This window comes from Vigna unguiculata, chromosome 11, assembly GCF_037176805.1.
Source record: "Vigna unguiculata cultivar grain cowpea cultivar isolate G323 ecotype 2 chromosome 11, ASM3717680v1, whole genome shotgun sequence".
Lineage (NCBI taxonomy): Eukaryota > Viridiplantae > Streptophyta > Magnoliopsida > Fabales > Fabaceae > Vigna > Vigna unguiculata.
The window spans coordinates 43,951,276-43,966,706 of record NC_140802.1 but is presented as its reverse complement, the minus strand read 5'-3'; the positions used below and the strand labels follow the sequence as shown (position 1 = coordinate 43,966,706).

Here is a 15,431-nt window from a genome sequence, read left to right as displayed (position 1 = left end):
CTGCACCCCAAAGACTTTGCTTATTGATTTTTCTTGAATAATCAACTTGATTGATGAATTTGAATGTTGTTGTGTGTGCTTTGTGTCATAGGTGGTCCATCTTTTTTACTTAAGGGTGCCATTACAAATGTCGACATACGCTTCGAAAAATATAACTGTGAATGTCGACATCCGTTTTATAAAAAAATTGCTATTGTGGATGCATTGCGGATGTCGACATCCACTTCATATTTTTGAGAAACGGATGTCGACATTCGTTTCAGTTTTTTTTTTTTTTTTTAAATTTTGGATGGCTTCATATTTTTCAGAAATGGATGCCGACATACGTTTTTTTTTTTTTTTATTTTGGTGCATTGCGGATGTCGACATCCGCTTTATTGTTTTCAGAAACGGATGTCGACATCTGTTTCAATTTATTTTTTTAATTTTGGTACATTGCAGATGTCGACATCTGCTTCAATGTTTTTAGAAACGAATGTCGACATCTGTTTCAATTTTTTTGTTCAATGTCATCCATTTTTACAGAAAGTCATCACTTTAAGCGACCCTTCACCACCATCCAGTACTGTTGTTCAACCTCGTCTCTACACTGTGTTGGTTCTCCTTTGCACGTTCCAAGTTTGCGTTGGGTTGCGCATTGAGGGGAGTATTGAGGCGGGGTTATACGATTCTGATGAGTCGAGTTTTAGCGTTGAGAGAAGCTTATTAAGCAGAGTGATTTTCCTGGTGGGGTTGCACTAGACGACGCAGGCTTGGGCCAGGATGGTGGTGAGGCCTGTGGTGGATGACACAATGTTTGGGGTTGAGAGAGAAGTTAGATTGGTGGAGAGGGTGGTGGTGGCGGCGAGCTTGGGTGGGTTGTGGTGGTGGAGGTTCAAGGAGGATGTGGAGTTCTTACGTGGCATATGGGTTCTCGTATTCATCTTCTTCCTCTACAAAGATTTTAAATGTATGTGCATCTGTGGAAAAACTTTCCTGGCCCATTTTCAAAATTAACCTGCAACCCAAGACCAATTACGTTGCAATCCACAAGTGACTTTTTGCACAAAAATAAAATCACAGATTTGGAAAGTATAGTTGAAAACACAATTTCTTCCCATACTTGTTGGACTCCAGCCTGTGCACACCAATAACATATGCACATACATTTAAAATCTTTGCAGAGGAAGAAGATGAATATGAGAATCCCTATGCCACACAAGAACCACGCAAAAATACTTCACACACATATAGAGGGGTTGTCAACAAAAGGTGAGGGAAAACCAAATTAAAACCTCCCCAAATGCCCACAATCGTTGGAAGCCTTCGTGGGTGCAAAGAAATGGGGTTGGGGTTTTTCAATGGCAGCTTTCGATGTTCAACAATGGCAATTTTTTAGACTACAAGAGAAGGGTTCTGCAGGCGTGGTTCAGGATAAGAGAATGACACAAAAATGGGGTTGGATAATGGCAATACAACGGGGTTCCAAATTGGGGTTCAAGAATGTGAAAATGGTTTCAAAAATGGGATTTCGTAGTTGAGAAATGGGGTTGAAAGAGAGGGAAAGAGAATGCACTTTTGGTACCCACACGCGAAATAAAATTTCTTTCTCAAGTGACCGCATGGGCAATTTAAAACTAAATTAAAAATTAAAATAAAAATGCTACCGTTCATTCCACATAAGGTGGTAAAAAAAGTAGTAAAAAAAATGTCAACCAATCATTTTTCTAATTAAAAACTCAGAACCTTCATTCATTCCCATTACTACCTTGAACCGCTTATGCTCTTATCTTTATTAATAAACAAAAGAAACTAAACTAAAATTATTTCCAAATCAATTAAAAGCCAGAACCTTAATTCATCAATATGCCATCTCAACTTTTACCCGAACCCTAACTCTTGCATACTCACGGCTTCCATCTCAACTACCACCTGATCCAAAAGGACTCTCACACGGGTTATCTCTATTCTTTGGTGCCTTCCCAAACATCTCGCTCTAATGGATTAAAATTGGAAACCCTAGTTTAAGAGAGCGAAGAAATTACAGATCATTATTACCATTACATATCACACTAACGTGGACAAAAGGATGATTCGAAGTGAATTCAGTAACCATCACAACACAACATCACCGAAATTGAAACAAAGCAATTGCAATATTATCTCAATGTCAGAAACGGAACCAAGTGCAACAAACATTCATTCTATGGCGAAGTTAAATTAAAAAAGGTAAGGATGAGAACCTCCGTTGCCGTGATTCTTGATCATTTCTCCTCTTCCTTCTGCCTTTCTTCGATTTCTTGATTCTTTCTCTCCTTTCCTCCCGGAAATCTACCAGAACTCCAAGAACCTCGACCAATCTCCCAACTCCCTTCCTTCTTTGTCGGGTTCTTTTCTTTCTGCCCCCAAAAAAACCCCAAATCATCTTCGTTCGGTCTCTTTTATAGTCTTTGGAAGCGAATGGATAACCCCTTTCTGTTATGTCAGTTACAGTGTTTAATAAGTGCATGTGTCGGTTGGAAAGAATGTTCCAAAAGGATCTAAACGAAGGACCATGTGGGTGAATTAAGTGTGTGGTGTGCGGGTTTTAGTGACGGGTGTGCGTGCGTGATGGTGTGAGCGTGGTGCGAGAATAGTGTGATGAGGGAGGAGTGTTGGTACGTGATGTGTGTAGCAATGTGAGTTCGAGTGAATGTGTTTCGTGAGAGTGAAAAAGAGAGTGTGTAGTGTGAATGTGTGGTGTGGACGTTAGTGATTTTAAATGAGGGTTGTGAAAGAGAAAAAGGGTGAGGCGATGAAAATGGGTCAATGAAGTGTGGGTCCAATGGGTGTGTGAGAGAGAAAAAAGAAATTTGAGTGTAGTGTGGGTCCTACGGGTGTGAAAAAAAAATTATGTTAAAAAAAAAATCGACACGTGACAGTTTTGTATAAGAAGAATTTTTGGAGTGAAAAAAAGAAAATAAGGATTTGGTTAGAAATAAAAGTTGGACTTTTATTTTTGTTATTACTATTTATTTTTTTTTATTATTATTATTTCTATTTCTAATTAATTCCTGATAAACTCCGCGGCGAGATGCTCGACCTCCAGCACGCCGCTGCCTTCCTCCCCCGCACCAGAATTCAGGCCTTGACCGACTACTCCGTCACTGCGGGCTTCGACCTTTGCATTGTCACCGCCGGTGCCCACCAAATCCACGGCGAGTCCAGGCTGAACCTCCTACAAAGGAACGTCACCCTCTTTCACAAAATCATACCCCCTTTGGTTCGTTACTTATCGCAAGGAGCGGGATGAACTCCTCTAAATTGTTTAGATGATTCAATTAGCGCGTAAAGTTTAAAAGTAAAGGAATAAATTTAGAAGTGAAAATAAAGAATAAAAAAGTTTTAAAATAATAAATAAAGTCACTTAATTGATTTTATAGGAGGTTTAAAACTAATTTAAATTTAATACATCAAAATCATATTAAATTATTAGTAAATATAACGTTATTATTGTAGTCTCGTTTATGTACCATATCATTACCGTCGTGTAAGAAATTATAGTAATGACGGTGCTAAGAACTGAAATATGTGTACTAAAAAGCAATGGAATATTAAAATATATGAAAACAAATTCTTATAAAAAATGTACAATAATCATTGACTAATATTTTAATTGAATCCTTTTTGTTTTTAATTTAAAATGCTAATATATATTATTATGTTATTAAAACAGTTGTAAGGTGAGTGTTATTTTAGTGGATGAGTGTCAAACTCCTCTTTTTCTTAATACTAAGTTGAAGAACTCTGATGAGAACAAGAGATAAACTAAAATTTCAGAAAGTTACATGTATAGTACATTCTCAACTCAAATTCACTCGGTGACGCGTATACATAACCTATAAAACTCCTCTAGCTGCTATATCTATTCTGACTTTCTAAGTGCCACAAGCCAAAGGATTTCTCAACTTGAGGAATTTGAGAAGGAATGTGAAAATTACACCACTCCTGCAGGAAGCCGAACAACAAGTTGTCCTCCGACAAGACTGCAGTCAAGGAATGGGTTATAACAGCCAAGAAATTTGTTAAGTGGCTCGCCGCCAACTATGGCTTTGGGAGATTGGGATGTGTGAATCTGGAAGTGTGAGATGGGAAGAGAAAGTAGCAAATAAATAAAGTAAGCTGAAATGTAAGAAAAGGTTATTACAGAACACAACACAATCCTTACGGCGGATGTTGACATCCGTAGAACAACGCAACACACTGGATGTCGACGTCCACACTTCAAACGACGCTTTTTTTTTTTTTTTTTGTTTCTTTCTTCAAACGATAGCAAGGTTGTATTGGATGTATTTCCGTCACGCCTGGAAAGCCTCATGTACTCTCTCTTCTTCATTCATCTCATCTTCCTCCTTTTTTTTTTTCTTTTTTTTTTATTTTCAATCTTCTACAAATCCTAGTATAAATCCAGAGTTGTCATGCACTGATGATACTAAAAAAAGCAGCAGAATTTGGTACTCTAAAAGATGTCTATGTGTTTGACCGTACAACTAGTCTCTCAAGGAGGCTTCTCGGCTCACCCACAAAGGATTATCAACGCCTTCATGTTTAATGTGATGAGTTAAAAAAAATAAGAAAACAGATGTTGACATCATGGATGTCGACATCTGTAATACAAAAAGAAACAAAAAAAAAATAACAAAACGAATGTCTACATCTGTTTCACATTTTTTCTAAAACGGATGTCCCCATCCGCAACACAAAAATAAACAAATTAACGAAACAGATGTCGATATCCGTTTCACATTTTTTCTAAAGCAGATGTCGACATCCGCAATAGTAAAAAACTTAAATATCAACTATATCAATCCTAACAAACAACATTCCAACATTCCAGTCATAACAACAATGTAATATGATTAAAATGGACTGAAAACTAACATGGAAGAGAAGAGTTTTGAAGAGAACAACTAAAAGGGTAATGAAACAACATTGTTGGTCAGAAAGAAAGAGCTTCAACAACGTATGGGACCTTGGGAGCTTGGAGCAGCACCAGGCAGGGACCACTAGGAGCTTGAAATAGAGATAGGAAGGGACCACCACAGGTACCACACTTTATAAAGAATTGTGGAAGAAACGGAGAGAAGAAGAAAACATAACGAAGAAAACAGAAAGAGGAAATATTTGGGGATGCAGGCTTTGCAGAGATAAAAAGAAGAGATCGATAGCGCAGTAAATTCACTTTCAACCACCGAGCTAGATAAAAATTAATTCAAGTTAAAAGGATAATTTTTGGATGTACAGGAGAAAGGTTGGGGGTGCAGTGAGAAACCCCGCTAACTTTTCATGTTGATACCCTTGTGAAAAAATTGACAATAAAAGGACCGTAACAAAAAAAGAAAAATCTCAAAAAGAAGAATAAAGCATGAATTGTTTATGCTAGTATAAAATGTTGGCGTCAATTAAAACTTTTAAACACCTGAAAATTTGTAATATGTGGTGAATAAGGGACAACTAACCTTCATTATTGTGTGGATCACTGCTTATTGTATATTTAATACTTACAAAAGTTTCACTTATTTTTGCATTTTTTTTTCATATGTATCTATTTTACGAGTATAAATTTATATATATATATATATATATATATATATATATATATATATATATTTTTTTTTTTTTTTTGTATGAGTAGAAAGGGAATGTGCTTAACAAAAATTGTTTGAAAGTTTTTTTGAGAGATTTTCTTCAAAATGTTGACTATTATAAAGAGTTTATATTAATATTTTTGTGAGATATGCATATTGTTGTTTATTTAATGTATAAAATATATATTTTTGTAATATATTATTTAAATGTGTAAAATGTTAATATATATATATATATATATATATATATATATATATATATATATATATATATATATATATATATATATAAAGTTATGTTATGAGTAATGTTTTCTCTAAAAAAATATTTTTTTAAAAATCCAATTTTTAATTAAATGGCAATTATTTATGCAATAGTTGAGGTGTTACAACAATACTTTATCATTCAAGTTGTTTTCGATTAAAAAATAAAAGTACTAAGTTAATTTACATAATCCGCAACAACTATAAAGTCTAACAGTTTTTTAACAAGTGGAGATAACTAAGAAAAATAACGAGTAAAATAACAATCACATTACCTATCTAACAAAAAAAAAAGAAAAAAAAAGACTAGTTGAAGAATATAGAAATTCTAAGTAATTAAATAATCATAAAAATTTAATAAAACACAATTAAAAATACTAAAATTTATAATAAACTTGAAATTTAATTAAAAAATAATAATAAAGAAATAAAACAAATAAAGTTCAACATAACATATAAACTTTTTAATTATTTTTTCATTTGAAATTTAAAATATACTTTAAATTTAACAAACAACTTGGAACCATTTTTCTACAACCTTATTCTTATTTGATCTCATTTTCACTCTTATTATCCCATCTTCTAATCGAATAATATTCTTTGTTCATCTATTTCAAATTATGATAAATTAGAAATTATAAAACATAGTATCCATGGATTAAATATTTTATTATTTAACGAAGATAATATACTTACCTTTTAACACATTAATGTATTATCAATGTAAATATTTGTATATCATCAATCATATAAAAATTATAACCAATATAATATGTTTAAAAGGTTGAATTATGTTTTGAATTTTGATAAATTTTAATTTTTTTTAATCGATTGAATCCTCAAAATATTAAAAATTTTCAATTGAATATTTGTAGTTAGAATTCATTATTAAATATATGATGTAGCAATTACGGTTATTCTACTTAAATGTCGTTAACGACGTTTTTTAAAAGTTAATTAAAATTATAGAATTAAAAGTATAAAATTAAAAAAATATGAAATTCAAAGATAAAAAAATTAGATAATAGTAAAATTGTGAAATTATTAAATATAAAATAAAAATAGAATTTTGTAATTTTAATTTCATAATTTTATAATTATCTAATTTTACAATTTATATTTTTATATCTTATAATTTCATAATTTTATAATGTCATAGTATCATAATTTTAAATTTTATAATTTTATAATCTTATAAAATGTTATTATTTTTATAATTTTATAGTTTTATAAATTTATGATGGTTTAATTATGGAATATAAAAATATTAATTGTAAAATTAGATAATTAAAAGTTTTAAAAATTGAAATTAAAAAAATTTTATTTTTATTTAATAATTTAATATTTTTTATATTTTTTATCTTTTAACTTTACATTTTAAAATATTTTAATTTGAATTTATTTTAAGAATAAGTTTTCTTAAATACAGTTAACTCTTGAAGCATATCCTTGCCATTAAAGTCTCTTGTAATCAAGTATTATGTGACAACATTTAAATAGAATGATGAATGATAATATAAGGTAATTATCATATCATACTGTTAACCATAAGATCTAATGACAGAGACTTAATTGAAAATTTTTAAAATTTTGAGAACTTAATAAATCACAAAAAATTAATTGGGACTCAATTAAAAATTCTCAATTTTATTCCTAACTAAAAACATAATTAAGCCTTTTTAAGATGACTGTTATAAATAGTCTCACCTACATGCATGTATTTTGTGATTATATAACAATATTAATATACATTGTCAATTTATTTCAATTAAATCATAAAAATAATTAATAAAATGTATATCCTCCCAAAATTTCCATGATTAGGAAAGAATATCAACAATAGTATATTTATTATGGATGTTGTTATTTTTTATTTATTTATTAAGGTATGTTTGAATTATTGTTAAAAATTTCCTTCACTTTTGTGACTACAAATTCTTTTTGAAATTTGTAAAATAGTATTAAAATTTGTATAAGTTAATTTTGAGAAAGATAGCTGAAATTATTTAGAAATTATAATATTTTACACATCAGTTATTCTTTTGATACAAAGATAAGATTGCGATATTTTTCAGCAACTTTCTTTTCTAAAAGGAGCTAATCATCATACTTGGAAATATTTGGCCTTGGCTCAAAATCATCAACCTTTGTGGTACTTGGTTTTGATTCAAAATCATCATACTTTGTGATACTTGGTCTTGGTTCAAAATCATTGTACTTTGTAATACTTGGTCTAGGTTCAAAATCGCCGTACTTGGAAATATTTGGTCTTGGTTCAAAATCATCGTACTTTGTAAGACTTGGTCTAGGTTCAATATCATTTTTCTTACTAGCACTTGACTTGAATTCAAAATCGTCATACTTAGTGATACTTGATCGTGGCTCAAAATCACTGTACTTGGTAACACTTGGTCTAGGTTCAATATCATCATTCTTGTTAGCACTTAACTTGACTCCAAAATCATCATACATCATAAGACTTGATCGTGGTTCAAAATCACCATACTTAGTAACACTTGGTATTGGTTCAATATCATCCTTCTTGCTAGCAATCAACTTGAGTTCAAAATCACCATACTTGGTAACACTTGGTCTGGGTTCAATATCATCTTTTTTGGTAGCACTTGACTTGAACTCAGACTTACCATACTTAGTAACACTTGGTCGTGGTTCAAAATCATCATATTTAGTAACACTTGGTCTGGGTTCAATATCTTCATTCTTCTTAGCACTTGACTTGAGTTCACCAACATTTGTAGCAAGAGGCTCTTCACATTCATGCTTGGAATCTTTAACAAGTTGCTCTTGAGTCTTGGGATTATTTTCAGATTGGAATGGAAGAAGGCCTTGAAGTCCTTCTGGCATTTGCTGGTCTTTCATGATCTCTTTCCAATACTCCCCAGGATCTTTCCTTGCTTCTATGGTGCCACTTAACTTCTCCACACAAATTATCCATTAGAGAAAAAAAAAGTTGTCAAAAATTTGTGTAAATCCCCAACTCAATATATCAAATCACAATATAATTTATATAATTCGATCATGACTTGTACATTTTTCTTATACTTTCTCTTCTCTCATTCATAAACAACAAAATTACACACCCCTTTTTCTCTCAAATGCAAATAACTTTTGAAATGCACAATATCTAACAACACTTTTCATGAAATGCTTCAATTTTAATTAATTTTTAACTTATAATTGCACTTTTATCTTTTGTAATTCTCTTAAGGTAATGTCTTAAAATAATATTAAGAGGAAAATAAAATTTATAATTAGCTGACGTCTTTAATTAGTATGAAATTAGGTTTTTAAGAACAAAAATAAAGCTATACTTACTTTACAAAAACATGGCGAAAACATTAGATAAATAGACATTGCTATTTTACGACATATATGTAAAAAATAACCTTGGACTACGTTTGAATAGTTTAACACAGTAAACAAATCATTTTGGCATGCCAATTTTTCCTCGTATTTTATCACGCTTGTTTTAATTAATTCACTCCAAATTATTTGAATCTATGATTTTGAATAGTTATATTTATTCTATGATTATGATCAATCTGTATATATATATATATATATATATATATATATATATATATATATATATAATACATATTTAAAATAAAATAATTAAAAATGTTTAATCATGCAACAATGGTATGAAAAAAGATGAACTAATTATTTATTGTTGATTTAGACTGGTGAATAGGATGTGGAATATAAAGCAAGAGAATAATAAAAAAGTGTGAAAGAAGGTGAACATACCAAGAAAGCAAATAGAAGAGAAAACATAGCAAGAGAAGACCTCATTGTGTGATACTATAGAAAACCTCTTTGTTTGTTGTTTTTATGATTGTAGGAAGATATCAACTTGCTATTTATAGCCACCATGTTATATGATGCCATATTCATATTTTAATTAATTAATGTTCAATGGCTACAAAATTGTTGTAAGAGCTGGTATATAATGGCTCCACCAGAATGAAGATAATAATAAATAAATGCAGAACTTTTCTCCGAGGAATTTTTTTTTGGTTTGTTGAAATGTACATATCAGTGTGTTAAATTTGGGTATTGATAATGTTTAGCCACATTAAAAGTCTGTCAAATGACACTGCAGGTAATGATTTAAAAAGGTTAAATATGTTTTTGTCCCTCTCCTTTCAGTAAAATTTGAAATTAGTTATTTTTTAAAATTTTTGACCAATTTAATCTTTGATATTTAGAAATACGTGAATTTAATTTTTTTAACAAAATTTAATTTTGTTAAATTTATTTGAACTTTCAAATACGTTTTATGATAATATTTGAGTTAACATGGAAGCAGAAATGTATCAAATGGTGTAAACAATTCAAATACCATTATGAATTGTGTTTGAAATGTCATATAAACTTAACAAAATTTAGTTAAAATGACTAAATTTACACATTTCTAAAGATGAAAAACTAAATTGGTCAAGAGTTTCAAAGAGAGACTAATTCTAAATTTTAATAAAACTTGAGGGACAAAAACATATTTAACTTATTTAAAAATTGTGAAATAAGATTAAGAATTTAAAAAGAAATTAAAAATTTCATATTTTGATTAGATATCATATCCTAGTGATATAAAAAAATTATTAACCTTTTTGAGATTTTATATTTAAAATAATATTAAATCAGTTATACGAACAACCCAACTTATATATTAAAAGAAAATGATATTATAATTTTTTAATTTTTTCACTGTCATTCTTTAATTTTTTATGTAATTTATTGTAGATCTAATTCTTTCAAAGAAAAAAAGACACTAGTACTTTAATTATCTCTAATCTTTCTTTCAAAAATTGTTTAAAGGAGTATAAAAAATTGATGATTGTGATTTGTTTTAGTGCTTAGCTGAACAGAAACACGTGTATTTATTTCATTAGGAAACAAACGAACTTCTCCCACTTTGATTATTTAAACCGAAGGCTTTATTCAGAGAATATATAATCATATGTTGATTAAACAAATACGAGGATAACAAGTGTCTAACGATATGTTTAATTTTTCTCTCTCTCTTGTTAATTACAGTCATTCATCGTCTTCTATTCTAACTTATAAATTCTTTGCAGAGGATTCAGTTATCAGATTTCTCACACAATTCTTAGAATTAAAGGAAATAAAGTGCCTCTAATTATAAACTTCTTGTTTGTACTTAACTCTAATACAATAAGTATTCGCATGAGAAAAAAAGAAGATAATTAACTCATTTTTTTTTTTATAATCTAAATGCAACTTGTGCATTTTTCACATTGTGAAAATTTTCGTTAATTTCTTGATAATCTAATTGTTTTATAATCGAAAGAAATGTAATTCATTCGATCTCATATTTTCTTATACAAGTATTTGTCAAGAAGTTTATTCAACCCAACCTTAATTGTTCATGCTGATAACAGCAATATTTTCATAAACTGTTTTTATCTCTTGTGAACCATTCTTTATATAATATTCACGTGTATCGATCATACTTTTTTTAATATAATAGTATTATGATTTTGACCAATAATTAATTTTTTAGGATAATAATATTTTGACTAACTTTTTTTACTCATTTTTAACCTAATATTTCAATCATCATTCAATTATCTATTTTTATTTTTTGTAATAATGTGATGTGATGATCTAAAGGTGATTGAAGTGGTAGGTTAAAAGTGAGTCAAAAAAAGTAAATCAAAATATCATTATCTAATTTTTAATTGATATCTTCTTAAAGAATAATACTATGTATGTTTCTTGGAAATAAATGGTTTCTAGATTTAGTTTATATAAACTTTCTAAAAAGTATTAGTTATTTATTAAATGTCAACATATAGAAGGTTGAAGTTTAAAGACTTAATTTTCAACCCCTTTGTGCTAAGTAGATTATGATGTAAGTGTAATGTTGATTTTGAGTTTGAGTTGTATTTTACGGTTTTAATCTTGTAGTAGGTGTTTCCTTAACCATTTTTTCTAAGTGAAATTTAAGTTTAACTTTTTTTTACAAAATTTAATTTATAAAATGAGATTTATATTCACTTATATAATGTAAAACAGTTTTATATTTTTATATTTAATTTATGTATAGTCTTCGATACACTCCTTTATGTTGAGACATATGTGTATCGAACGTAAAATTATATATTGGGTGAAATGGTAATGCATGATATATGATAAACCTAACAAAGAACAAATATAATTAAGATAGATTTCAAATGATTTTAATACCATATTAAAAAATAGACTTTAAGTCTAATTCAAATTTATAAAACTAATATATAAGATAAATATTTCTACTTATTTCTGATCGATATGAAATCTCTATAATAATGAATATTATTTAACATGAGATTAAAATAATTCTTAGAACATTATTGCTTTAGTATTTTATTAGCTCAAATATTTAGTTTTAAGAAGTTCACCTTCATATATTTTTTCTTAAACTTTTCAAGTGATATTGTTTTTTTCTTTTTAAATTACATAGTTTATTTGATCATGACTAGAATTGTCAGGAGGGTTACTGGTGAGAAGATTTCATAAGTAGTGATAGAAGATCTTGTGGATCCTATGTATTGTATTTTCTTATTTTATTAAAGAAATGTTGTAAAATTTGATAATATAATAGATTGGTTGATTCAAGAAGAATCTTTCTACTTATTATATTACACATTATATTTGTCATATACCCTTTATCTCGGAATATCATTAAATTGACATTTAATCGTACACTGAAACTTGTTTATTATATTATTATCCATGAATTCAACAATTTTTTTTCATCCATAATTAGTAATAGTTATTCTTTTTTATCAAACTAGCCCCTAAAAGCAAACATTAAATAGTTTAAGAAAATCACCTTTTTTTTACAATTAACCCATACAGTAATTGATAAAACTTCAGAAAAGTTATTTTTTTTCAATGTGAACAATTTAATATAAAATATACAGGTAAAAAAAATCAAAATGTTTCCCACCAATATTTTCTTAAAAAGAAAAGAAAAACAACCAAACAAGAAAAGTAATCTTTGCTAATTTAGATCCTAAAAATACTAAAAGTTTTCCTCATATTACCCATTTTGTAATAAATAAATGATGAAATTACAATGCAAGATAAACGAGTTTCAATTCTATTTATTTTCTAAAACACAAGTAGTAATGATATATTTTAAAATTTGTCTCCTCCTTTTTCACTTTTTTTTTATGTAAAAAATGAGAGGAAGGGTGTGACCTTATAGCTCTTGCCATGGAGTATTTTATCCACTGTTAAGCACACCATAAATGATTTCTTTAGATGATTGGTTAAACCTTAAATTATACTGTAGTACGTCGTAGGTTGCTTCAAAACGTTTTTTTGTTCTTTAATTTTTAATTATATCTTAGGATTTTCTTTTGATACTGCTGACTGTGAAATCATATATTATACAATTACATTGTAAATTTATACAATTATATGGTAGGTGATGTGAATAAGATTTACATATAAAACAAAATAATCGAATTAAATATATTATATTTTGGACAGTGAGTAGATCAATATCTATATTTCTGTAAATAATGAGACAAGATTTGTTGGATCGTGTCGATTAAAGAAGATCTTTCTGTATAAAGGAAAGAGAAAAAGAGCATCACGACGACGAAAATAATAAAAAAATTGGACAATTGATTATGGGTTAATGTGATTAAGGATGTGTTTCTTTCACTCCCAATAATCTAATATATTTAATAACTAAAATATTAATATTAATGTACTATACGGTCTATCCCCATCCAGTCAGACCATTGGTCAACAGTCTAAGAATAAATAGTCGCAGATTATCCAGACAAACGATTTTTTAGGTTGTTGATGTGACAATCTCTCTAGAGTGTTTTAAGGGAGTTCGCAACCGAACGACTTTCGCTAGGACGCACGACTCTCCGGTCAGGCGGCCACACCAAATCTGAATGAGTAAGTTAAAAGTAAATTAAAGTAATATAAGTCAGTAATCAAATTTGAAAAAACAATTGGGCCATGATTAAGAAAACCTTAATCGGGCCATGTCAAAAACTATAAATACAAGTCAAGATAAATTGGTGGAGACTTTTACTTCGCATTTATTACGACATTAATTGCACTTTTCTAATTGGACTTGAGCTGACTTAAGCGTTAGAGGCTTTTAGACCTATACCCCGATCGTTTGGACAACCGAGCGGGTGGAAGCAAGAAGAAATCGAACAGGAGCAAGAACGAGAGATCGAACGGTGGAATGTCGCACAAAAGAAAATAATTTAACTATTAGAGATACGTACTTGGTCCCTATACCCAAAACAATTAACATAATTAAATCATGGTTATATCAAAATATTATCAACAAAATTATATTTCGAAGAGTTTCTTTTACGAATATTTCTTAGAACTTTATAAAACTCACAAGAAAATATTATGAAAACTCATCTATCATCCCTTTTTATAAAAGAATTCAGAAACAAATTCATAAAATACAATTTTAATAATCATAATAAAAAACAAACTAATATGAAATGGTCTTAGAACAAATCAAACTCTCATTAATTTTTTTATTTAATATGTTTAATCCAAATATATTTGAGTTGAATCCATTTATTATTTGCTAGCTATACCCTACAAATAATATAGAAAAGTTTTGTCGAAAATAAGTTTATACCTGGACAAATACTAGTTACAAAGATAACATACAGGTTATGAGTCACGGACCTAAAATCTTTTATCCAAATACTCAATTAATAACATTAATTACTCTTAATTAACCAAATTTTTAATTTAATTAATAAGTAAAAATTATATTGTTAATTGCTCAATAATTGTTCCTACTATTATAGGAAATGGTAGTAGGTGTGATTTCACAACAAGGACAAAATATATCATTAATTAATAATGATACGACTTGTAGAGTATAAATCATATCACTTTTTGATTTAATATTGATCATTTATGTATCTATTCGTCAAGATCATCTTTACAGATGATTATTTATATTAATTAACTTACTTTGTGTTTAACCAAAATGTTTATATCGTGATACTGCTTATTTTGTTTGTATATAAACAACAGTAGTGTATGAATCAATCAGAACCTACAAAAATAAGTTAGACATATTTTCATTAGTCATCTTAATATTAAAATAAATACTACTTAAATTTATATTATATTGTAAGATTACAAAATAAAATAAAAAAGTATTTATGCAACTATTGTTAATGCTGTAATAGACAATAAAAATTCCCTTATCACAAAATTCCATTATCACCGTACTAAATTATAAAAATAAATGACATTTTTATGAACAAATTCATTTTAATATATACTAGCGTGTTGTTGGCTTTTTTATATAATAGAAAAAGTAATAAAATTATTATTATTATTATAAAAATAAATATAAATATTTTATAATTTTATTATAGATAATAATTTGGTTCAAAAAGAATAAAATGATGTTAATTAGGTGTTATAGGGTACTTTTTGTATCTATGAATATTTTTTTATTAATTGTTATTTATTATTAATGCTATGAAAAGTATGGAGAAAATGACTTAATGAAAA

At 28.5% G+C, this 15,431-nt stretch overlaps 1 protein-coding gene across 1 annotated transcript; it reads right to left on the bottom strand.

Annotated features, from left to right (window-relative positions):
• Positions 1 to 7,851: 7,851 nt before the first annotated feature.
• LOC114170610 (uncharacterized) lies at positions 7,852 to 9,728 on the bottom strand. The gene is made up of 2 exons (XM_028056124.1): positions 9,642 to 9,728; positions 7,852 to 8,804 (listed from the first exon to the last, which is right to left on the bottom strand). Exons 1-2 carry the CDS (start codon positions 9,684 to 9,686, stop codon positions 7,968 to 7,970), a joined length of 882 nt encoding a protein of 293 aa, XP_027911925.1. The 5' UTR covers positions 9,687 to 9,728; the 3' UTR covers positions 7,852 to 7,967.
• Positions 9,729 to 15,431: the final 5,703 nt, after the last annotated feature.